Source organism: Rhinolophus sinicus, linkage group LG04 (genome assembly GCF_036562045.2).
Source record: "Rhinolophus sinicus isolate RSC01 linkage group LG04, ASM3656204v1, whole genome shotgun sequence".
NCBI lineage: Eukaryota > Metazoa > Chordata > Mammalia > Chiroptera > Rhinolophidae > Rhinolophus > Rhinolophus sinicus.
Window position 1 is genome coordinate 177,511,589 of NC_133754.1, and position 26,275 is coordinate 177,537,863.

General features: G+C 52.4%; 1 protein-coding gene across 1 annotated transcript in view; it reads left to right on the plus strand.

Annotated features, from left to right (window-relative positions):
• The first annotated feature begins 20,540 nt into the window (after positions 1-20,540).
• Positions 20,541-26,275, plus strand: part of DAB2IP (DAB2 interacting protein) — a 182,676-nt gene continuing 176,941 nt past the window's right edge. The window contains exon 1 of the mRNA XM_074330947.1: positions 20,541-20,923. Coding sequence (XP_074187048.1) covers positions 20,884-20,923 — 40 coding nt within the window. The 5' untranslated portion in view covers positions 20,541-20,883. The remainder of the gene's footprint in view (positions 20,924-26,275) is intronic.

Here is a 26,275-nt window from a genome sequence, read left to right on the forward strand (position 1 = left end):
CAAGCATATAAGGTGAGAAGGGAGAGGGACTAAGCACTGAACCCTGAGAAATATTAACAGTTTAGAGGAGGCGGAAGGAAGAGAAGCCAGCAAATTAGACCTGGACACTGAGACCAGAGGTTTGGAGAAACGCAGGAAGGGTCGTCATGACATTGTGTTTCCTCCGGGAGCTAAGTCAGGACAGAGTTGGAAGGAGAGTGAGTTCAGAGGTGTCAAGTGCTATCAAGACGTCAAGTCCTGTGAGAGCAAACAGTAGTCTGGTAGGTTTGGCTGCTAGAGACCCGGCCAGGGAGCGTTTCCGTGAAGTGGTGAGGGCAGGGGCCAGGTGGGAAGGGGTGAGGAGGGAGTGAGAGGTAGAGGCCTCTCTTTCCTGGACTTCAGCCGTGAGCCACGGGGACATGGCAGATTGGCCACAGGCATTTATCCCCGGTCCCTCCTCAGACCCCATCAAACTGACAGCGAAGGAATAAAGGTATAACCCACTCATAAAGACAAAGAAGCTGGGACAGGACGCACCATCAGAAAAAAAACTTTCAACACATCTTTGGAAGATGGGATGCTAACAGAGAAGTAGGTAAACTCGTGGCTACAACCTGAGGTGCCTGCAGAGCAGATGATGAGGAGAGAGCCAACGCGCCCAGAAGCATCGGGGAGAGGCCCAGGTCTTGGGGGGACGGGATGGTGGGAAGTCTGGACACAGAGCACTTGTTCCCCGGGGTCTTATAGGTAGAAATGACTAGACCCACAGGCAGAAGAGCATCAGTTTCTTCTTGGAGGAACTAAACTGCAAAGACTTGCAAATAGCCGCCACAGGGATGGACAGGACTGAAAAGAGGGGTTAAGGGATATGCATCCGGAACAGTGGGACTTCTCGCCCTCTCTCCTCACCCTGCTCCCTGAAGGCCAACAGCTGGGAGTCTCCCGAGTTTCTAAGTCCCAAACGATGGCGCGCCATTGGAGATGACAACGGAGACCAGGCCACCAGGAGGAAGAGGCAGGTGCAAGAGCGCAGGTGACAGCGTGGGCCCTGAGCCAGAGCAGCTTCCATGGGGAGAGCAAGGGTGGGGTCTGGGGATACTTAGAAGACAAACTTTGAGGTGGTGGGCTGACTTCTAGAGAGAGGGACTTGGGGGGATGGGAGGCTGCGTTCCAACACAGGAAGCACCGGCAGTGGGCACATCCTCAGGAAGGGTCCCTTCCTGACGAGGGGCTTGTTCCATGTTCTGGGCCAGAGATGAGAACAGGGGCTAGAGCTGAGCTGCCTGAAGGACTCCAGGAAGAACCGAACTTGGCTGAGTAGCCCGACTCCCTGATACTGACTGAGGGAGAGCATTCTTCATCTTGGGAAGTGGGGAGTCAGAGCTGTGGGGGAAACGGGGTGGTGACATGGCAACAGAAACCGAGGATGGTGACGCTCACCCAGGGTCTGCTCGGAAAAGGAGGGCTCTGCCTGGATCGGTCAACCTCTCCTGTTGTCGTGACTCAAAACCCAGACTGGCTTAAACAAAACATGGCTCACACCGCGGATGGATCTGGCTTCAGGCACAAGCGGATTCCAGACTCAAACAATGTCCCCAGGGCTGCTGGCCCCTCCCTGCTTCACCTGGGGTGGCTCCGTTGTCCAGCTCCCATCACCTCAGCACTGAGTCCGGTGGGAAGGATAATGTTCTTCCTTCACATCTCAAACCAAAGCCCTGGGATTGAGCCCTGTTTGTGCTGATTACCTGATGCAGGTCCCAGGTCCACCCCTGAACTGCCCATTATGGCTGGAATCGTGAGGGGTTTAGCCGAGATCATGTGTTCCGCCCCCAGGATGGGAGGTAGCATGTGCTACTATGAAACATGTGGGCCGGGGCACAAAGTCCCCTAAAGCAATGTCAGGGTATGATTGCCCCAAGAAAAGAGAGGCGGTTGAACAGCAAAGCTAACTGATGTCTACAGCTGTCACTAGGTCCTCATTCTGGGAATCCCTGAAGTCTTAGGACCCCTGATTCTAGGCATTCAATACATTGTTTGTATTGAATGGGGCTGTGGGGGACTCCACAGCCCCATTTTGCAAGAAAGGACACCAAGGCTCCATGGGACCAAGTTGCTTGCCCTGGGTCATTCCACAAAACCGAGTGATAGTGACAGGCAGCATTGATTGGTACCGTAGCCCAGGTGCCAGGCTGAGCACCCTATTTACGCGGTCTGACAATTAAGTTCCAGAACTTGTTGCAATGATATTTCTAACTTTTTTTGGTATCAGAAGGATTATTCATTATGAATTTATACCAACTGGACAGTTAACCAAGTTCACTATTTGGAAGTGCTGAAAAGCCTGTGTGAAAAAGTTAGACGACCTGAACTTTTTGCCAACAATTCATGGCTCTTGCATCACGACAATGCACCAGGGCACTGTCTGTGAGGGAGTTTTTAGCCAGTAAACAAATAACTGTATTGGAACACCCTCCCTACTCACCTGATCTGACCCCCCAATGATTTCTTTACCTGAAGAGAAAGGAAATATTGAAAGGAAGACATTTTGATGACATTCAGGACATCAAGTGTAATACAATGACCCTCTGATGGCCATTCCAGAAAAAGAGTTCCAGAATTGCTTTGAAGGGTGGACTAGGCACTGGTGTCAGTCCACAGCTTCCCAAGGGGAGTACTTCGAAGGTGACCATAGTGATATTCAGCAATGAGATATGTAGCACTTCTTCTAGGATGAGTTGGCAACTTAATTGTCTGACCTCATACATTTATCCATTGAGTCCTCACAACTATGACTGTCCCCATTTTATAGATGAGGAAACTGAGGGTGGGAGAGGTTAAGCCATTTGCCCAAGGTCAGGAAGTCAGTGAGCAGAGCAGTGTTCATCCAGATGCCAGCACCGGTCTGAGGTCTGCCTGATACCAAAGCCCAGGCTTTTAACCAGAGCAGCAGGTGCGAACTCGGGTTTTCCGGTTCTTTCCCCTGAAGCTCACTAATGGGGGCAGTGCAGACTCTGCAGAGTGCCCCTCCCACTGGCTTCCTCTCCTGGGAGAAGAACCAGAAGAACAAGGGGAAGTGGAACAAGGTGCAGCTATTCCTACCATCTCTCCACCCCCTGAATTTCACCATGAAAGGAGCAGCTATAACAGAACAGGATCTGCCTTGTTCAGCAGGATCTGTCCTGCAGAGAGAGGAGCTCACCATGATGGGAGAAAGGCAGTGGTGGGAGCATGTGTCTGGGTTGGGCCCCAGACACGGGTCCTTTAAGCAGCAAAGCCACCCATACCTCCAGGACAACACAAGGAAGAAGGGTCCCAACATATCCTGAGTGCCTACTGTGTGCCAGGCACTGAGCACATCTGATCTATTTTCTCATTTACTCCTGACGTGGACCGAGAGTACTTACCTGACAGTAATTAGCTCAGGGAGCCCGAGGACCAGCCCTACCTGCAGGACGCTGGTGCTGCCCTTTCTCAGCTCCCTTCTGCCCCAGCCCCTTTCTTCTGCGGTCCCCAAGGCCTCCATCTGCAGCCACTGTCCACCCAGTGCCTGGAGTCACCCTGCCCCCAGCCCCTCGCGTGACATTTGGGAGCACCCTAGTGCCACCTTCTGGCTGGTGCTGGAAGAACAAGGGGCCAGGTGGGAGAGTCCAGCAACTGGGTTGTAGGCAGGCTGGCTGGTTGAGTTGCTCCCTGCCTTGCTGCAGAAAGGATCCTGGGCAGCTTCCACGGATGAATAAGGTACAACCAAAGCAGAAGATATGAGTGTGGAAAAAGAAGAAAGAATCACAAGGATGGGGAGCACAAAGGAAGCAGGAATATAAAGTTAAAACACCATAAGGATCTACTGGGGTGGAAATAAGACCACAGACTCAGAAATTTTGAAGATGGATTTTTTGTTTTCATTATTGGGGAATATTGGGGAACAGTGTGTTTTTCCAGGACCCATCAGCTCCATGTCAAGTCATTGTTTTCACTCTAGTTGTGTGTGTGGGGGGGTGCAGCTCACTGGCTCATGTGGGAATCGAACTGGCGACCTTGGTGTTATGAGCACTGCGCTCTAACCGCTGAGTAAACGGGCTGCCCCTGGCTCTTTTTTTTTAAATCATCTACTCAAGGCATAAAGAAATGAGTGGAGAATCCACCAGCCCTGTCTGAGTGATGACTCATCTTAGTTCCCATCCGTTTTACATATTCTTTATACGTGGATACAACACACGATTTCACACACAGAAAACACACACACACACACACACACACCACATCTTTCCAGAAATCGTGTTGGAAAGCACAACGGAGGGCGATGCTTATAATGTAGATTCAAAAAAATAATCCAAGGTATACATCTTGGAAACGAGGAGAGTCATGGTAAATAAAACAAGGTATTTACATGAAAAAAATTCAGATATACATTCAGAAAAAACAATATTCTTTGAACAAACCCAACAGGAGTATAATTTCGAAGGAGTGAAACATTCAGGATAGTTTCATTCGTTGAGGATTTAACTTTTGGGACACGCAGTTGCAAGTTCTGGTCTGAGGTGCTGAGTTCCCTTATTCCGCTCTTGCTATGGAGGGTCACACCTCAGCTCTAAGCTTCCTAGCGGGTGGCACAGAGATGGAATCGTAGCCACTTACACAATCTCTTATAATGAAGGTAAACCAATCGCTCAGGAGAAGCATGCCTTTTGTGCTAAGATAAGAGTAAGTTTCTCCCGGGCCAGGTAAAGGGTGCCAGGGGAAGATGACAGAGTGGAGAAAATGAGGGCCCCTTGGGCCAGCCCATCCCTTCCTACTCCCACCAGGGGGAGTGCGAGCTCTTTGCAAAGACCTCAGGAGGTGGAAAGGGAAGGGTCTGGAATCTGAGGCCAAGACTGCCCCAAAGGTGGTGCATGTAAGAGAGGTGGCAGCATGAGGGGCACGGGCAGGAGCCTGGCACCTGGGAGGAGGCCACCTGGCCTGAAGTCCCAGGCTTGTCACTGCTTTGCAAGTTCTCTCCCCTCTGCAGGCCTCTCTTTCCCTGCCTATAAAATGGGAGGTGGGGGTCCACGAGAGCAGCGCTTCTCACCTTTCAATGTGCATTCGAATCACCTGGGACTCTTCCTAAAGACTCTGAGTCAGTGGGTCTGAGGTAGGGCCTGGGAAGGTGAATTTCTATGGTAACAAACTCGCTGGTGGAGCCCATAGTGCTGGTTCTTGATTTATCTCTAAGAGACCTGCCAGCTCTGCGACAGTTTGGTTTCTTGAGTTGAGCAGGGAAGACTTGCCAGGGTTTCACATCCTTCCACAGAAGCGGTTGTTCCTTCCTTTCTTCCTTCCTTCCTTCCTTCCTTCCTTCCTTCCTTCCTTCCTTCCTTCCTTCATTTATTCAACAAGCATTTTCTGGGCCAGGTCCCCGCCTGGTGCTGGGGACATAGAGATAGACAAGACCCAGTGCCGCACTTGAGGAACCCATGGACACGACAACCAGAGCTCCTCCAAGTGACCGGTGTTGGGGAAGAAGGGCACCCACAGAGGGGGCTCATGGGAACACCAGAGAGGCTCCTGGCCAGACATGGGGGGGTCAGGGAGGGCTGCCCAGGGGAGAGGGCTCCTTTGCCTACTCTTAATGAGCACGGGCAAAAGTAGTGTGGGGAAGGGAAAGAATGTTCCAGGCAGAGGAAATGGCATGTGCAAAGGCCTGTAAAAGAGAGCCAGGCTGATGGGTTGTGTAGTGACAGGGACCACACACAGATGTGCATGACAAACATCAACGCACGCGAACACACACAAATGTGCACACACACATGCCCACACTCTCTAGGAGATGCAGATGCGGGGAAGAAACAGCATCCTGAAAGAGATGGGAATTCTTATTCAGGGAACCTCCATGAGCTCCCATTGGAGTGGGTTGGTTTCCATGGCAACGCTCTGCTTTCCTCCCCACAGACTCTGCAAGGACAACTTCCAAGGCTCCTTCAACTCCATGGCCAAGGCTCCCCCAGCTGCCAATCTCCAGAGTCCACCCCCATCCCCACTCTGGGCCCCAAGCCCAGGAGAACCCGACCCCAGGGAGTGTCCTGTCACACACAGGGCCCACCCCTACCCCACCCTTGTCTAGAATGAACCCTGCAGTGTTGGACAGAAATTAGAGCTCATGATTGTCAATATCTATACATAGATGTAGAAATAAATAAATGTCTTGTTGTGCCAAAAAGTAAGAAAGTGCACAAAGAATGAAAGGACATATCAAAAGGAGTGCCCACTGGCCAAATCTGGAAGACTTTGAGCATCAAAATGAATATTGATTATAATAAACCGACAATGCTCATGCGGCTATATTGCTATAACCCACTGAATAAAACAGCAATCTGCTAGTACAAGTCTACAATGATATGCATAAGTTGAAAGTGTGATAGAGCGTTGGGTATTTACATATTTCAAAGTAACTGCCCCACAAAATACTAACTACAAATGGAGAAGAGTAATTTTACAGTGGGGAAGCCTAGCAGATACCGTCTTAATCAAGCTCTCAGAAACGAGGCAAATAAAAACCCTGAGCCCCCTGATAGGATGGCACAAAACAAATGCGGCATCAGCTCTGTGATGTTCCTGTAGATATTTGACGTTTTTACTAATTTTTCACCTGCTTATGTTATCAGTTGCAGGGGGATTGTGGATGTGTCTGTTTCTCCTTTTAGTTTGCTTGAGTTTTGTTTTCTATGTTTCGAGGCCACGTTATTAATTGCATGCAAATTTAGAATTGTTGTATCTGCTTGATAAATTGAATTTTTTAATTTACTGTGAATAGCTCTGTTTAGCTTTAGCATTATTTTTTTTCCCCCTCTCTTAAACTCTACTTTTGCTGATACTAACGTAGCTACTACACCAGTTTACTTTCCATTAGTATTTGCATGGTATAACTTTTTTCATCCTTTTACTTTCCTCATTTCTGTAGCCTTATATTGGACATTTTTCTCTTGTAAGCAGCATATGTTTTTTTTTAATCCAACATGTTAATGTTTGTCTTTCAATTGGCATATTTAATGTACCTACATTTAACATAATTGCTGTATATTTGGCTTTATGTCTCACATCTTACTGTTTGTTTTCTATTTGTCACACTTATTCCCTATTACTTCTCTCTCATTTCTTTTTTTTTTAAATAAATTTTATTGGGGAATACGGGGAACAGTGTGTTCCTCCAGGGCCCATCAGCTCCAAGTCGTTGTCCTTCAATCTAGTCGTGGAGGGTGCAGCTCAGCTCCAAGTCCAGTCGCCCTTTTCAATCTTAGTTGCATGGGGCGCAGCCCACCATCCCATGCAGGAATTGAACTGGCAACCTTGCTGTTCAGAGCTCGCACACCAACTGAGCCATCCAGCCACCCCTTTTATCTCATTTCTTGCCTTCTCTTGCCAACCTGATATACTCAGCAAAAAAAAGTCTTTCAAAAATTAAGGTGAAATAGAGATACTATGGACAGGTGAAAACTCATCGCCAGCTCACCTCCATCAAAGGAATTAGTAAAGGATGATTTAGGGGCAGAGGAAAACAAATCCCAGATGGAAACTGGGAGATACAGGAAGAAATGAAGTCCAATGGACAGAGAAAATAGGTGGTTAATCTAAACAAATATTGTGTGTATAAAACAATAAGAATATGTTCTTGTGGAGTTTAAATATATAAAGAATTAAAATACCAGATGGTACCAGATGATAATAGCATGTAAGTCAGGAGGGGGTTAATGGAGTTTTAAGTGGCCAAGGTTCCTGCATTTTTCCTCAAGTGGTAAGAGTACTAATTTATATTAGACTGTAATAAGTCAAGGACACATGTAAATCTCTAGAGTAAGCACCAAAAGAATGGAAAACTAACAAGCTAATAAAGAGATGGTGTGGATTAATTTAAAAAAATACCAAATCCACTGGGAGTAAGGTGAGGTAGGAGAGAAAAATAAATATATTTTAACCCCCCCCAAAAAAAAATCATAAAAGAAACGTCAAAGGTAATAAAAATGTTCTTGAACTGGGTGGTAGGCACGCAGCGTTTACTTTGACTTGACTCATATACTTTACATATATTAACTGAATAATCTTTTGTCACCACTCCATAGTTAATCAAAACAAATTTAAAAAACAAAATGGTGGAAGACTAGGCACATATACTATGATGCTATTTGCATATATAGGTATACATACATAAAAAAAGAAAAGGAAACAGAAAAATAGGTGGGACAAACAGAAATTTATACATATTTTTTTCTGTAGAAAAACATCTGGAAGCTTATTTGCCAAAATACAGTCAGTAGTTGTCTGCGGGGGTGTGTGAATGCTGGAGGAAACTACTTATGCCTTATAAACCGGTCTATGGTTTCAGCAAGCGTGTATTACTTAAATAATTACAAATCACTAACAGGCCGCACATGTATTTCCATTTTGAAAAAAAAATTTTTTTAAATGTAACGAGACTAGTCCCTGGTGTACCTTGCAGCCTGGAAAGACATTTATGACGTGGGTTCCTTCCTTCTCCCCAGCGCTTAGCAAGCACCTCGAGTTAAGTGACAGACTCCTGCTGTCGCGACCCGCTTTGCCCACACGGTGGTGCTGCGGCGCTAGTCCAGCCTCTCCCCGCTCCGAGTGCGGAGGTTTGGGGGTGGGATGGGAGGGAGTGGGGCGCTGTAGTGGTGGGGAGGGGGCGGCGCATCCTCATGAGCAGATTTATTTCTTCAGCGTCCGGCCTACAGTCTTACCAGGTGGCATCCGAATCGCTCACACGCAACAAGCCTGTCGCCCCCGTAGGTAGCTCCCGGGCATCCGGAGCATTTCAGCGCCGGCTGCCAGGCCATTATCCGTGCGGTGGTGCCGCGCAACCCACCTCCCCGCGCAGAGTTCAATGCCCTCGTGCCTCTGGGTGACAAGACTGGATTCCCAGAGCATGCCTGCGGGGCCCTCACAGGGCTTGTTACATTGTCGTTGGGACCTGTCTCCAAACGTAGCTAGTGCTAGGTCCCTGGAGGAATGTGAGCCATGTTGACCCACCTCACCTGCCAAGGGAACTACAAAAGGGTGGAGGGGATCTTGCCTTGCATGAGAGGATCCTGGGTACCTCTGGGCTGAGACTGGGTGTTTCTGTTCTCTGCCTCTGAATTCTCCCACGTGCACATCTGAGCAAGTCACTCCGGGGGTTCCCCATCACCCTCAGGAGAAGTTTCAAGTGACTAAGCCTGACTCCTGAGGTTCTTCAGCACACCCATACCCCAACACACCACCACCTCCCCGCGCCCCACACTCCATCCCGCTGAACCCTTTCAGCCCCTCCCACCTGCCATGTTCTCCCTCACCTCTGAGCCTTCCACATGCTGTTCCTATTCACTCAGACCCTTGTCCACCCCCTTTTATTTCTTGGCTAACTTTGACTTAACCTTCAGACCTCGAGTTTAAGTGTTGCCTCGTTCTGCAAGCCCCTCTGATCCCTGCGGCACCCGCAGGCTTCCCTCTCCCAGTACCACACACTTGACTCAAATTATGTATTCCTTGCTGGCCTCCCCCATTGGACAGTGGCCCATGAGGGCAGATGCCTGTTTGCCTGGGTTGTCATTGCTCCCAGAGCAGGATCCTGGGACACCTAGTAGGTGCTCCATAAATCACTGTTCTGTGAATCAATGTTCATGAGTGTATATCGCTTGGAGGGGGCTTCCTTTTGCGGTGCCCCAGGGGCGTGGCAAAAGTGCCTTGTGGGCTGTGGATGGGAGGGATATCGGGGGATGGGGTACAGCTACAACAGCCCATCCAGAGAAACCACTGGACTCCTGCTGCCAGGGGACACAAACTGCAATGGCTGCCGGCTGCCCAGGCCCCTCCCCAGCACACAGCAGGTGGCTGGACACCACTCACCTCAAGCAGCACAGGAAGGAGGTGCCTGGGTGGTCCGGCTCCAGCCAGTTCTGCCCAGCATCCTCCCCACACATGCAGTTGCCGCCCAGACCCCAATGTGCAGTCCACGTGCCCCACTGATGTTGGTCGTCTCCCCCAAACTTCCTCAGCACGCTAAGCTCATTTGAATTCATCACCCTTCCCCCATTTGCTTTTCCTCCTGGTTCCACCCCACCCCTTCCTCCCTCTCCCACCTACTCACCCATCACCACAGCCTGGTCTCCATCAACGATCCCACCACCTGCTTTGCTTATCTCTCTAGGGTCCTGTGAGGACAACACCCCGCCCATCTGCCCCTCACACCTCCCGCAGCCTGTATTACAGCCAGACTCACTAACTTGCAGCTCCCCAAATGAGCTGCGGCCGCTCTTTCCTCCTGGCCTTAGTGCTGAGTCCTTGGCCTGGCGATTCCCTTTCTACCTGGCAAATGTGTATTCATCCCTCAGGCTCCTGCGTAGACATCCCTTCCTCCAGGAAGCCCTCCCTGGTCCAGTGCCCTTCCTTGGGGTTCCCACAGTCACCTAGGCTCCCACATTTTTGTCTGTGTCACACTGAGTTGCCAATCCTGGTGGTCAGTGTTGAGTCCCCAGGTCACTCGGTTCCTCATCACCTGGCACAGCTGGCATGCCCTCCTTGCTGAGATCCCTTCTCCCCTTGGCTCCCAGGTCCCTGCTCCCTGAGCCCTCCTTCTCCTGCTCACTGGCCGCTCCTTCTCGGTTCTCCTGACAGGTCCTTCCTCACCATCCTGCCCTCAAATGTTGGCATGCCCCAGGCCTGGGCCGCCAGGCCTCCTTTTTTTCCCATCCACTGTCTCCTTCGGTACCAACATGTAGGCCTGTGACTTTAAACCCCCTCTGCATGCTGACCGCCCCCATGTTTCTATCTCCAGCCTGAACCTGTTCTCCAACTCCAGGCTCCACCCTATAACCTGCTCCTCACCCCTCCACTTGATGGCTTATGCACACCTCCAACTGAACAAGTCCAGGTCAAGCTGTTAGTTCAAACTTCATTCCTCCAACCGACTCCTCCTGTGGAGTCCCCATTCTTCTAGTTCATGAAGCTCAAACCTTGGTGCCATCCTTCACACCTTTTTATGACCCCCACATCCAATCTATCAGGAGAGCCCATGGCTACCTTCAAAATATGCCAGTGTCCCACCCCTTCCCAGCACCTCCATCCAACCACTTGGTCCAAGAACTCTCCTTGGCTCAAGTTCGGTGGCCTCCTGACCTGTCTCCCACCTGCTTCAGGCCTGGCCCACTTCGCTCTCTTCCCAACCCAGCAGCCAGTCTGGACATCAGGTGATGGCCAACCTCAGCCCCAGAGCTTTCAGGCCCCTCCTCACTTGGAGTAACAGCCACGCCCTTCCCTGCTTTCACAACCTTCAGGAGCTGACCTGCTCTCCACCCCAGCGCTGGCCTCCTTGGCTGGTCCCTGAACATCTCGTCTGAGAGCCTTTGCACTGGCTGTGGTTCCCCTCCCTTTGACACTCCCACCCCCCCTGTCTGCACAACTGCCCTGACCCACTGCTCTTAGATCTCTGTTCAGAGACGCCGCCCCTGACCACATAATCTGCCTCCCAGTATTTCCTCGCCCCTTCACTCTGCCTTATCTTCCTTCCTACCCCTTCTCACCAGCCAACATATCACATTTATTTATGTATTTATTACCTGTCTCCTCCACCAGAATGTAGATATGGAAGGGCAGGGATGTTTTCTGTTGTGGCTCCTACTGTATTCCCAGTATCTGACACATATAGACCCTCCTTCACCAGACAGTGAAGACTGAAAAGGCAGGAATGTGATTGCATTCACCGACAACACCGGAGTATTCAAGCCATCATCGGTGCTCAACAAATACTGAGGGCATAGATGAATGGATGGGTAGATGGAGGGAGGAAAGCAGGAGGGATGGGTGGAGAGATGATGGATGGATGGGCCGATAGGTGGATGGGAGGGTTGGATGGGTGGACGTGTGGATGGCTGGGTGAAGGGATGGACCAAGGTGTTGACTGGACAGGTGTCCCAGGCCCTGCTCTGCAGGAGGAGGCATGTCTGTCCACCTGGAGATATCCAAGACCCAGAATCATTTAGGAGCGCTTGAGATGCTGAGGTCTCAGATCCTGACTGGCCTGTAGGGCTCCCCCGCAGGCCGCAGCGGATTCACATGCTTATTACCAGCAATGAAAAGAAACTGCTGCAGTATGCCTCAGTCATCCAGATTTTAAGTTCTAATGCCTTTTGACACAACGGTTCTGCTTTTGAGAATCTCTTCAAGAAAAATACTCAAGTTGGTGCACAGAAATAGATGTGTGTGCTCAGCAGGTCATGGCAGCCCTGCTTGTAATCATGTAAAACAGGGCCCAGCCTGGACGTCCCTCAGTAGAGGACCGCGGGGTGAATGGTGGCACAGCTCACCATATAAAGTTGGTGGCAGATACAAACAAATCAAAGAGATGGATCCATGTACAGAGATGGGAGGATTCAGGGTTGTGTTGCTAAGTGACAAAAGCATGTCAAAGAACAATCATATGGAAAGAGCATGTGAATAAACACATAGCGTGTGTCTGAGTGTGTGTGTGTGTGTGTGTGTCCATGCATACATGTCCGTGTGCGTAGGAAAGGGGCTGGACTCCCACGCACCACCCCCTAACCACAATCACTGCGGGTACAGAGTGGGGTTAGAAGGGAAATTTCCTTGTTAGTGTATGTACTCCTTTATCGGCTTTTCTTTTAGCAATAAGCTTTCATTCCTATGTAATTGGAAACATATTTTTAAAGAAATCGCTCCTATGTATGTTTCAGCACTTGATCTAAACGCACGTTTTTCTAGCTTCTTGATGGCCGTTGGGTTGAGGGGAGGTGGGTTGATGGGTGAATGGCAAGTTCATCACCGAGGCTCTCAAGGACCTCTTCTACCCAACTTTCAAGCACAATCTCCCAGGATTCCCAAACACAGAGATCAGGGGTCAGCAAATCCAGCTCATTGCCTGTTTTTGTACAGTCAGTGAGCTAAGAATGCTTTTTACATTTGTTAATGGCTGCAAAGTAATCCAGAGAAGAATGCTATCTCACGACACAAGAAAATCATATGAAATGCAAGTTTCACTGTCAACCCATGGAGTTGTGTTGGCGCACGGCCACACTGATTCATTTATGTGTTGTTGTCCATGGCTGCTTTTGCGCTACAACAGCAGAGTTAGTAGTTACAACAGAGGCTGTGTGGCCCACAAAAGCCTCCAACATTTACTATCTGGCCCTTTAGAGAAACAGTTTGCTGATCCCTGATGTAGGGTCCCTTCTGTCCAAGCAAATCAGCCAGATTTGTGGCTCCACTGCTTGGCCTTGGCTCTGTCAAGTCCATCACTGGACATACACTCTCTCTCTGCTGTCTGCACTGGTCTACTTGTTGGAAAACTAGCCATCCTAAAAGGTCATTCCCAGCCCTCCCTGTGACCTGGAAGGGGCGCTCACTCTGCTGGTCCCACCTCCTGGCGGATGCAGGGATGGGGGTATCAGGGGGTGGTGGGGTGTATTTCCCTACCCTCCCACCCCCTAGCCTAGTAGAGATCGTCATGGGTGGGGACTGTGATTCATTTGTGTCTCCAGCACTTGGCACAGTTTCTGGCTAAAGTTTGCTGAATTGCACGGACTGCCGTCATGGTCGTGTGGGTAAAACGCTTCCAGCCTTCTTGGTTGTTTTCCTGATTCACCACAAAACCTGGAAACTGGCCAGGGCATGGAAGGAGTGGGGTGGGGTCAGGTGGAGTGCAGGAGCTGAGCTCATGTGTGGGTTCTGATGATTGCAGGGGCATCCCCCAGGGCAGAATTACTTTATGTGACCACGGAGAGTCATCTGGGATGAGTGTGAAGCAGCGACAGGGGGACACAGCATGACTTCATTGAGAAGGGACCTTACTCAGAGTCAGAGGGAACTGACTGCCGGACAGGAGTGAGTCTCCCATCCTGGGAGGTAAGCAAGCAGAGTTTGGATCGAGGATGTCATGGAGGAGATTCTTGCTCTCTCAAGGGGGTGCACTCCATGAGCCTCCATCCTGAGGCTCTGGGAAGCCCGAGGTTCTCTCAGGGTGGTGACCAGGCATTTGGGTGCCATCAAGGACATGCTCTGGGGGCTTGGGGAAGAGATGTGATCCCCTTTACTTCAGGCCAGCCCAGTCGCACCCTGCTGCTGGAATGCAGAGTGTGCCAGTGTCCCCAGGGCTTCCTGGAACCAAGGCAGGGCCCTGGGACCCAGCAGCAGGACACCTCACGTTGAGCCCCATTGTTCATCATGAAATTGATGATTTCAGGAACTTGAAGGACCCCAAACCACCATCCCCGTTCCCGCAGTCCAGAAATCCCCTCACTCCAGCATATTTCGAGCTTGCCTTCTTCCCGGAAAGGTTTGAGTTTCCTTAATGATAATCCAGCCTCACATTTGTGCAGTACCAGGAGCCACCGTACATCGTGGCTGAGACCCTGGGCCTTGGAATCTGCTGCACAACTACCACCATCCCCAGGTCAAGTTCCTTAACCTGCCCAACAGCACCACGAAGGACTCAAATTTCTAACCCCGCCCCCAGAAACTGGGCCTTGCTCCTGCCACTTCCTGGCAGTGTGAGGTTGCTGTGCACTGCCCTTCTCCGAGTCCTGGTTTCCTCCCTGAGGGCATTGAGAGCACACAGGAACTCACCACGGCACCCATGCCCGCACGGAGCTGCTGTCATCAGGAGACCAGCCCCTTTTGCCCCATGGAGCTGATGACAGGGCCAGCCTCTAACGTGCCCTTGTCCCCTGCCAGCTGGCTCAGAACTTGTTAAAAGATGCCAACCCTCAGTTTCAAGGCCTTTGAACAAGCCAAGAAAGCAGAGCTGACCCTCTCCTTATACACGGGAGATGGTGAAAGGCGGTAGTTTGGAGGGGTCCAGGATGTAAAGTGGGGCCACCAGGTGGGAGGGGGGGCGCAGGTGAAAGGCTGGCCCAGACATTCCTTCTTGATGATCCTACCTCCAAGCCTCCCTGCCACCCCCATCCAGACACGTTCCTTTCCTCTTTGTCTGGGAGGCACTGCTGGGTGCTCAGTGGGGCCACTAGGCCATTCTGGTCAGGCAGACAAGGTCTCAACCCCCAGCTCTGCCAGGGACTTCGTGTAGACTCTCAGTTTTCCCATCTGTGAAATGGGACTCAGAGAACCTCTTTTAGAAAGTTGATGAGTGAGGTGCATAGAGAGTGCCAGGCTCACAGTACACCTCGCCCCCCAAATAGAAGACCTTCTAGTCTCCCTCCTGGGGTCCCAGCCCTTAATGAGAAGGGAGGACCCAGTACAGCCACATAAGCATTAAGACGCGGGGAGAAACACGACAGGAGCATCTCGATGTGAGAAGCCCTGGTTCTCAGTGAGCGTTCCTGGTGTGTAGCTTATGAATCAAGGCAGGAGGCAGTGGGGGGAAATAACAATTACAGCTAACACTTAGTTTTTCCAGCAGTATTTCATCCAACACATATTTATTGGGGGTCTACTCAGCTGGGCACTGTTCTAAGTGCTGGGGTTACAGCATGGAGCTTGCATGAAAGCAGAGCGGGGCTGGCAGACAATACACAAATAAATATGTAATATAATGTCAGGTGGGATACTAAGCACCAGGGAGAAAAGGAAAGCTGGGGGCAGGAGGGGCTAGAGAGTGATGGGAGGGGCAGGGGATGGGGCATCGTATCTTAGAGAGCTGGTCAGGAGGTGGCATTTGACCAGACACCTGAACGCAGAGAAGGCTGAGGCTCTAGAGAGTCTCCTCCAAGCACAGGAAGTGGCCAGGCCCTGGGGTGAGAGAGTGTGGGTTGGTTCAAACAAAGGAAAGGACACTGGGGCTGGAGGGGAAGGGAGGGGGGCGATAGAGGGGGAAGGGTAAAGAGAGAGGGGGCAGGAGGGAGAGGGGGGAGAGAAGAGAGGAGGAGGAAGGGGCTGATGCAGTAAGGAGAGGGGAGAGAGGAGGGGATGGGGGGGCCTTGAAGGCCGTCCTGAGGGTTCTGGATTTTAGATGTACTGAGTGCTTCCTCTGGCTCTGGGCTAAGTTCTACCTGTATCAGTCCATTAATTCTCCTACCAGCCGTTCAGGAACTGGCCTTATCCTCTGATTACAGGTGAGGAAACCGAGGCATTGAGAAGTAAAATCACTTGCCAAGGGTCACTCAGCTGGTAAATGGGAGCTGGGAGTTGGACCCAGGCAGGCTTACCTGTCCTCACCTGAGAAACCCCACCAGGATGCTCCGGAGCTGAACACAGATGCATCAGGCTGTGTCCTGGGTCAGGAAGGTGCTTCAGCCTGGGGTCAGGCTCCACCCCGCTCAGAACCCAGGAGGAGCAAGACACGGTGCCCCCCCCCCCCATCCCCATGGAACTCTGTTTGGCCTTGGATAGCAGGATTTAGCTAGAAAACAGAACCTAGGGCAGAAAGTAAGTTGAAAGCTCATGTAGCCCTGGCCGTTGGCTGTCTCTAAGCCTTGGTGCATACAAGAAATAGTGTTGCCTGCCTTTCCTCCTCGCGTCTGCCTGTGGAACGCCTCGTTATCCCTCACAGTCCAGCTTGGCTGGCGCCTCCTCCACGAAGGCTTTTCTGATTCTGCTGAGGAGGTGGCTCTCCTCTGGCCTGATTTGCTCCTCTAGCATTTAGATCCCTGGGTTTCCGTTCTTCCTTTACGTGCCTGGCTCCCAGGCTCGGCCCAGCCCAGGGCATGGCAGGGGCAGAGAGAGTGAGTGGGACAGACACAGCATCATCTCCATGCCAGCCTGCTGGCTTGTCCTCTGCAGCAGGGAAGGCTGAGCCACGCGTGCCCGCTGACTCTCCCCTATGCCCACTGCTGGGCCCTCCTTCCCCCCACTCCTGCTGACATTCCTCCATGCAGCTGGACTTGGGGCCAGTCACCATCTGTGACTACTTAGCTCCCTTTCTTTACATGGAGCGACAAGTCAAGTCTGGAACCAGGGGATCCCTGCTTCTGCTGGAACAGGACGGTGCAGTGGGCTGGGCACTGGGCTGAGCCCGGAGCTACGGTTCCCAGATCTGGGCCCAGCAGGCCCACTGGTCTGTTGAGCTCCAATCCTACAGTCAGGAATGGCCCCCTCAACATGTCCACGTGTCTGTGTAAATTTCCCACAACAGAGCTTGAGATCCCCATCCTGAAACCCTCCCCCCAGGGTGTCCCCCAGCTCTGTAAACCAATCCGGCGCTCAGGCCAAAAGCCTCGGACTCACCCTTGATCTCCATCCTCTTTTCCCTTCCTCCACATCTGATGGTTCAGCCCAGCCGAGGGCCCTACACATATCCTCAATCCATCTGCTTTTCTCCATCCTGCCACCAACACCCCGGTGGCGTCCCAGCATCCGTCGCCTCAAAGACTGCAGCAGTGTCTTATCTGGCCCCTCCTCGGGCCACTTTGCCCACAGCAACCTTTCATGTCACTCCCCTGCTCCAACCTGCAGTGGCCCCCACACTGTCTGACCCACAAGGCCTCTGTGAAGTGGCTTCTGTGGCCTTCCTCTTCTCTCAGACCGTTTTCCTGCCTGTCCACCCAGCCCCAGCCAGACTGGCTGTCGTTCTGACCGTCCTGCTCTGCCCAGTCCCGCTCGGTCTCTCCCAAACTTATTGATCAGGTCCCTGCTCAAATGCCATCCCCTCAAGCGGGTTTTCCCAGACCCCCTAACTGCAAGCAGTGCCCTGTCGTGCTCTGTCCTATGGCCCTGTTTCAGTTCTCTGACTAGCACTCTTCTCCATCTGAAGTGCATGCCTTCCTGCAGCTAGAATGTAAATGACACAAGAGTAGGGACGCCATCATCCTCGCCCCTAGCACAGGGCCGGGCACAGAATCAGCACTCCATAACTGTTGGCACGACGAATCAAAGAAGCAAATGGGGCTTGAATGCCCTTTGCTGCCATGCCAGGAATGTACAAATGCCGGCACTTCGTGACCCAGGAGTTTCACCTTAGAGGTCATGAGACAGATGTGCCAGAGTACGTGTGAGATACTCCTCGCAGTCTTGTCACCTTGAATGACTGGCAGCAACTTGGCGTCCATCAGTCGGGCAATGGCTCCGATCAGGTATGGCATAGCTAAAGGGCGGGACGTGGTGTGGCCCCTGAACAGGATGACACGGGTCTGTCTGCAGTGTCATGTCACCATGGAAAGCAAGCGGAGCTCAGTGCTCAAGACAGATTGATTGTGAGTGAATGAATGCCTGGAGCCCAGAGTTCTGGTTGCACTTAAACATGTCTAATTCATAAAAAGAGGGAAATGGATTAGGAGGCTGGGAGCTGCCAGGCTAATCCTGCTTTGACCTTGACCTGTGAGAAAGTGAGGCCCAGGGAGGGTAAGTGCCTGGCCCTGGCTTGTACCGATGCCTGGAGGCACAGCCAGAACTGGGGCCCAGGCCCCCCTCCCACCAAGCCCCACCTCCTTCTCTGAGTAGGTTCTGGGGGCACAGTCTGGTGATGGCTGCATCCTGAGCCTCCCCATGACACCCTCAAGGCAAGTCCCTTCTTTCAGAACCTCAGCTTTTTCATCTGTAAAATGGGCCCATGTTCTCCCCACCTCCCTCGCCTCTTTTATAGGCTGTTAGGATGGTAAAAGTTTGGATAAGGATGAGTATTACCCTTTCTTGAGTGTTTAAGACACTCCCGCCTGGTCATGTCCTGCCCTAAGGCTTTGATGCACCTTATCCCATGGAATCTGTACAACCACCCTATGAAAAAGGGCTATGAGTACCCCCATTCTACCAATGAGACTCCCAAGGGTGGAGTAATTATTGCCATCTAGGTGGTAAGTGGAGACCCCGGAAATGAACCCACCGCACTATATATAGAGACCACGGGTGTATATGTGCAAATGGGCCCCAGAGCCCCCAGTAACCCGGGGACCCTGCAGAGGTGGGCCAAACCCCAACTCCTAGACCCCTTCCCTTCACTGCAGCCTGCTCCCCGCCCCACTGAGTAGGAGACCAGGGAACCTGGTGCCTGCAGCTGCCTGGGTAGGGCCTGGCCTCCCTGTAATTAAGGCAGTGGGAGGTTGGGAGCTGAGATCTCTGTCATTCAAGAGGTAGGGAGAGATGAAAGGTGACAAAAGGAGCTTCCCCAAGTCTGGGCCAACACAGTAGCAGCCACTGGCTGCTCTGGGAGCACCTGGGTATTTCCCTCCCTGCCACCCTGGTCTGGGACTTCCGGCCATCCTCCTGGCTTATCTCTCTGTCTCCCAACTCCCTCCTTTTGATGGCCCCTCTGGCTCAGTATAAGGAGGCCATTCTGTGCAACAAATGCCTGTCGAGGCTCTATGTCGCCCCTGAACCAAACCCACACTCCTAGGCTGTCATTTAGGTCCTTCTTGCTCCAACCCCAACTAGTGCATCTCCCCTGACATTCTCCCAGTCACTTGTCATTAAGTGCGACCTTCCTGCCTCCATGCTTTTGTTTGTGCCCTTCCCTCTGCCTGGGATGCCCTCATCTTCCCCTGCTCAGCTCTCTTCTCTCTGCCCAGTTCACATGCCTCCTCATTCAGGCAGCCTTCCCTGATTGGGCCCAAATGACACACTCCTTCTTCTCCAAGCATAGGGCCCTGTTCTGTACTCTGAATCTATCTAATGCATCTTTATCTCCCTTCCCCCGCCCCGTCACCCAGCACCAAGGCTGTCACCTCTCTGGGGTCCAGGCTTGCCCTGGAGGCTACTCACAAGCCTTGCACAAGTCACTTCACCTCTCTAAGCGGCCTTGTTCTCATCGGTAAAATAAGATAGCCAGAGTTTCTACTAGAGGAATCACTGAGGAGTGCGTGAGACAGTGTGGGGCCACACTCAGAACAGTGCCCAGCTCTGGTGGCTGCATAATGAGTGGTACCAGTGTCACAGCTATTTCTGTTGTTCCAGTAGCAGAGAGGTCTTTTTAAAGGACAACTTGGAATATGTCACTCCATGAATTATCCTTAGGGTCAGGCCTGAGGACGTCCCTGAGTGGCCCTGCGTGATCCTCTCCTGCTGGCCTCCTTGGTCCCATCTCTCTGCACCAACTCCCTCAGCCACTGCTCCAACAACTTGGAACTTAATGCCCCCTGTACCATCTCAACTTGAGGCTTTTGCACAGGCCACTCCCTCCGTCTGGCACACCTTTCCCCCTTGCTCCCTCCTCCTTCACCTAACTCCTACTCATCCTGTAGGCCTCAGTTTAGGTGCCCATTCCTCCAGGAAGCCTTCCTTGACCACCTCTCTCAGCCAGATGAGGCAGCCCTTCTCTGTGCTCACACAGCACTTACCACACACACTGCATTGCAGTGACCTGTTTACCTGTGAGCTCCATGAGGCAAGACTACCTCCCTGCTGCAAACTGAGCACCTGGCCCAGTGTCTAGCACAGAGAAGATGCTCAAAAAACACTTAGTGACTAACTGAATGGATGGATGAGTCAATTTCTGCATCCCCCACACTGCAGGAAATGTCTGTAGAACAGATTTGAGTGGGAGGTTCCAGCAGGCCCTGGGAGAAGCCCCTGGGGTTTGGGTGCTGGGTGGTGAACAGAGCAGACCCTTATCCCCTCCCACGGTGGATTGGCCTCCCCCCATTCCCACAGACCCCCGGGGCTCCAGAGCCAGCTTCCAGATGCTAAGCCCTAGCTCAGCCTCACCTCTTAGCTTTCCCATCTGCACAGCTGGGCCAGATCCCCGCAGCCAGCGTCGCGGGCAGCCCGGCCAATCGTCCCCGGCGTCTTCCTATTTTAGACATCTCGCTGCCTCAGTCCCTTCTAATGTTTCCAGACTGGCTGCAGGGGGAGGAAAAAGAGGTTACTGCTACTTTAAATGTACTGTATGAAGGCGAGGGCTGGAAAGGGGCCTGCTTGCAGGAGTACCCAGTCATCTAGTTGGAAAAGCCGCCAGATGGAATACAAAAGGAGAAACCCAGACGCTCATGGAGACAGCCTCGGTTCATAAATCAGGTGGGGCCAGGGGCTGGGGGCCCATACGCCATGGAGCCCGACTCTCTCCTGGACCAAGACGACTCTTACGGTAAGAAGGGCGCTGGCAAAGTGGCAGAGTTGGGGATTCAGCCGCTGCTCAGGGCTGCTCAGGCAGACTTTTCTCTGCTTGCTGCAGGAATCTGAGTTGAAGTGGGGAGGCGGGGAGGCAGCTGGGCACTGTCGGGTCTTGGCATCCGGGGTTAGGGGCACAAGGCTGCAGGCTCCCAAGTGGAGCCTTGGGCAGCCCTTCGGACTCTGGGCACTGGCAGGGTTGGTGGGGGTTGGGGGGAGTACCGGCTGCTTCTGTTTTGCTCTTGGCCAAGAAGGAAAGGAAGGAAGTTTGTAGCCCCCCTGCTTGTCTGCCTCACTCGCTGTCCCCTCCCCAGGCCTGCCGGGTGCTGTGGGGAATTTAATTAGTGAGATCCTGCAGATAAATATAGATGGGCCAGCAACAGGAACGTTGCCTGTAATTAAAGCCAGGCTGAAAGCGCTCTCCGCTTTGCAGGGCCCCAGGGGCTGTGACTGGAAACCCTGGGCAGATTGTTGGGGAAAAGCTGCTTGGGACAGAGCCCTTGCTGAGAACCCAGGACAGGGACTTGTAAGTCTCAGAATGACTTGGCTGTGGCAGTTCCTGCAGGCTTGGGGCTCCCGGGGGTGCAGGTAACAAAGATCCGATTGCTCAGCCGGGCCAGGCTGCTGCCCCCTGGGCTAGGTGCACTCTGGCTATCTCTGGACAGCGCAAAGTAGGGAAGCAGGAGGACAAGAGTGTGGCTGAGGGCGTGAGGCAGGGTGTGGGGGCAGCAGGTTTTAGGGCTCAGTAGGGAGCAGGCCCTGTTGGCCTCAGAGGGGAGGTCCAATTGAGAGGTGGCCTCACTCCAGCCTGGATCAGCCTTTTGGGAGCCCAGGTCCTCCTGGGACCACAGTGCTTTGCTAAGAAAACTGAGTTCTCCCCGCCTCCTCCCCACGCCAGGCAGTCCTGGCCTCCGGGCACAGATTCAAGGCCAAATTTCCTTCCTCCTGTAGGAGCTCAGCGCTTTCCAGGGAGAGGGGCCCTTTGCCACGTTTGGAGCTATAACCCTCAGGAGAGCTTGGTGAGGCCCTGCCTGTGGACCTGGCATCTTTGGGCAGCTGGGCGGCCAGTGGACGCAGCTGAGTGGCCCCTATGTGCCAAGCTGTGTGTCAGGGTCAGGGGTGTGGAAATGAAGAGCTCAAGCCTAAGAAATAGTTTGTGCTTCTTAGGAGGAAGAAAGAGGGAAAGAGAGGGAGGGAGAGAAGAAGAGAGAGAGAGGAAGAGGCCTTGGAAGAGCTCCCAGCCTTGAATGGGAGACAGAGAAATGATACGAGACTGCATTTAGAGTGATGAGTTCCTTGGGGGAAGCGAGGGCAGACAGCCTGGGTGTGTGACAGGCTGCCTGCCTCCAGAGGTATTCCCCTGAAGCTTGGCACAGAGACACCTGGATGCTGCCTTACGGAGAGCACAGACCCTTGCCTGGGGGAGCAACCCATGGCCAAGCAAGGTTCCCGGGGCTCCATCTCCCCACCTGGAACCCAGCAGTGTCTCAGGAACCCACGAATCCGACTTGCTGTCACTCAGGGTTGGCTTGTGGCAGGCTCTGGGCAGGGCAAGGCTGCTGCCTGGAGACTGTGGCTGCCTCACCCTGATGGAAGGGCCCCGTGCACACACAACCCCTTGTCTTCACCTGCTGCGGGATCCTGTTGCTGGCCTTCTGGAAACTGGTCAGTCAGTAAGGTGCCTGGGAACTAGGAGAAAGCGGCAAAGGGAGAGAGGGGGCCACAGGAATTGTTAGGCAGGAATGGAGGAGAGCCCAGGCTCTCTTTGGGAATCATCCCAGATTTAGCCGAGAGGGGTTTGGCTTTTGCTTACCTTGGAAGTCCAAAGCTGAAGGGGCTGTGTTGCACCAGGGCAGCAAAGGAAAACTGTGGCCTCAGAGTCACTTGCTCTCTGAGCCCTGGTTCTACATTCATTCATTTAACAACTACTACTTTCAGGTCCTGGACTAAGTTTTGGGGTTGGAGAACCAAGTCAAACCGTCTCTGCCTTTGTGATATTCCTAGGCTAGTCTGGGAGAGAGATAAGTGCTCTGGTGAGGGAGGCCAGGGCACTGTGGAACTCCTACCATCACATGTGGAGTCCAGGAAGACTTCCTGGGGGAGGTGACTCCTCCACTAAGGAAGTAGAGGACTCTTCGTGAAATATTTTCTTCACCTGACTTCTGGGATAGGCCACTCGCATGCTTGTCTCCCACCTATTGCATAGTCTCTTTTTCTGGCTCCTCTTGGACACCTCCCTCTTCCTGCTACCCACATGGTCCCTTACCAAGGTCTGCTGCTTCTGCCTCCCTGCGTGATCTGATCCTTCCTCACCCAGCCTTCTTCACACTCAACCAAACCAGCTATCACCCCGGGGTCTTTGCACATTTGGTTGCCTTGCCTGGAACACTGTGCCTCTCACTCTTCACTAGGCTAACTCTTCCTCCTCCTCCTCTCAAATGCAACTGAAAAGTCATCTCAGGGAAGAATTCCCTAGACTCTGCTTCCCTAATCCATCCAATTGGATCCCACTCTGTGTCTCTTTTCCTTTGTAGGACCTGTTCTCATTTTCATGACGTGTGTGTGTGTGTGTGTGTGTGTGTGTGTGTGTGTGTGTGTGTGAAGCCCTGTAGCCCTTACCAATCTCCAAGCTCTCTGACAGCTGTTATCCCCAGAGCATAGCTCTCTGTCTGGCGTGTAGTAAGCATCCAACAAATACTTGTTGAATGAGTGAGTGGATGAATTCAGTTGGCCCAGGCAGAGAGGTGAGGAAAGGCAATCTAAGCAGAGAGAACAGCAGGTACAAAGGCACGGAGGCTGGAGAACTTCAGAGAGTTCTAGTGAGAGTGATGCTTTTGGTCAGGGCTTGGCGAGCTGAATTCCTTGGGGGCTCAGGAGCCTCGGTAAGGACAGGGTTGGGAGAGGCAGAGCTGGGCGCAGGGCCCTGGACCCCCCTCCCTGATTCAAGCCAAGCAAAATTCTCTTCCATCTGCTGGATATCCTGAGCTCTGGTTCCATTCACCAGGTGCTCAGAGGCTGAAAGGATTTTGGCCACATCCCCAGCCACTGACTGATGTTCTGGAGACCCAAGCCATATACATGGTGTTTTAGCAGACAGAGCTGTGCAGCGCCCCATTGGGTGGTCCTGAGGTGACAGACCCTGAGAGCAAGGCTAGTGAGGACTAACACAGCTAGGGGGAGTGGCAAACACAGGGGCAGGGATTTCTTTTATACAACAAGCAGAGGCAGGAAGGCAAGGGGAAGAAGGGAGCTCAGAGACTGCGCACGAACCCCAGCAGAGCGCTTTGTGGATGGGCCTCAGTTCCCCATGTGTAAATTGGGATAAGGGTCAGACGAGGTCTGACAGACCCTCATTGGCCTGGGCCTCTCAGAGCTGCATGAAGAGTCCAGCTCAGAGAAGCACCTCCTTCCTGTCTTTCTGATTGCCACGGAAGGGGATGAGAGGGAGGCCTGACACTGGGCCAGATGAGGGAGAAACTCACTCAGCAGAACGTTCTCTCTTGGGTTCTCACAGGGTCCTGCCATCCTCCACTTCGAAGTTGCCACGTCCCACCCGTGCACTGCCAGCAGCTCTTGGTGCCTCCCCAGCCAGGGTGTGTTTTTATCACCTGGTCGCTGGCCTGACTCCCACTTAAGACCACACAATCCCTAAAGCTGCATCTTGTTTGCCACTGTATCCCCTGCATAGCACTTGGCCCTGAGAAGGTGCTCAATGCACATTCACTAGATCAAAGAAGGAAGGAAGGAAGGAAGGAAGGAAGGAAGGAAGGAAGGAAGGAAGGAAGGAAGGAGTGAATGAGTGAATGGCACCAGCTGGATCCTGCTGCTAATTTGCCCCGTGCCCTCAGGCATCTGAGCTTTTGTTTCCTTGGCTGTCAGGGGAGAGTGCTGTCCTCCATACCTCTGAATGTTCTAGCTCTGACTATCTAAGATTCTAAATCCGACTCAGCACTTGGCACCCTCTTCCCTCCCTGTGAGCCTAGTCCTTTCTCCTCGCTCAGCCTCAGTTTCTTTCTCTGAAAAATGGGCCGACTCAGGCCTGTCCTGCTTGCTTCCTTGGTTGTGCCGGGGCTCCAGAGCAGTGATGGGGTAAAACTGTGTGTGGCTGGACACCTGTTGGGGGAAGTCTGTGATTCATAGAGCAGGGAGTTGGGCTCAGACAGAAGCCCAGATACACACTCCAGAAGGGGCTGGTTTGGAAATCCTAGGGGCAGAATGGGCAGCCCAAAAGCTTATTTCTTCCTGATGTTAACCAGCAAGGACACCTGCCCCAGTTGGGGGCCCTACAGTGGGGCAGATGGAGGTGATTCTGTAAACTTCCAAGTGCTGCAGGTATAATAACCAGTAGTATTTACTGGGTGACCACTCCAGGTGAGATGCCATGCAAGGTCCTTTATGTACCTTATCTGCTTGAGTCTTCACAACAAACCTGGTGGGTTGTTATTGGCTCCATTTTTCAGATGAGAACACTGAGGCCCAGGGAATTAAGTGGTGGCCAAGATCATACAGTAAGGTCAGTGATTCTAACCCACGTCGGTCCAGTGCCCAGGATCTTTATTTTGCGGCACACTGAATGCTTTACTGTGGCAGAACTGCCACCTGGAGGCCCCTCATTTGCCCATGAAAAAGCCTGCCTCCCCGGGAGGGTTTGTTGGAGGAGTTCAAGGGATGAGCACAACGTGGCAGAAGCCACAACCAAAGGCGTCATCTCAGCTGGAAACAGCGAGCACAGAAACAGCTGTAATGGGATAGGGTCAGTCTAAAGAGAGGGCTATTTTGAGCTGGAAGCTGTCAGGAGGCCTGATGTCACCATTCCTTGGCCCTTCCTGTGAGGGGGGTAGAAGCTGAAGATGTCACCAAACGGCTTTGCCTCGGCTGGTGACAAATAGAAAACAATCATAAAATAACAGCATGTGCCTGGCCACGTGCGTCCCATTCTTCATCCCACGTCCCCCTTCCACCAACCCAGGCTGTGAGGTTGGTGTTATCGTTCTCATGTTGGAGATGAGGAAACAAGTTCAGAGAGGCTGAGTGACTCATCCAAAGTCATCTCGCTAGTGAAGGACCAAGCTGAGAGTCATGTAGGTGTGTCCTGCCCCGGAGCCCGTGCTTTGAACCAGTGCCCACTAGGTCCTTCTCTGAGCCTGTGACTGTGGCTGGAGTGCTGGGACATGGGCGCTGTTCAGACTGCCCTGCCTCTCAGGGATGAGAGCCTGGGGCCTCCTCCTGGCTCTGCTAACTTAACAGGCTCTGGGCAAAGTCCTGGGCTCTCAGCAAGCCTCAGTTTCCCTGTCTGTGAAGTTGAGGTAATGATGCCAGTCTGACTGAG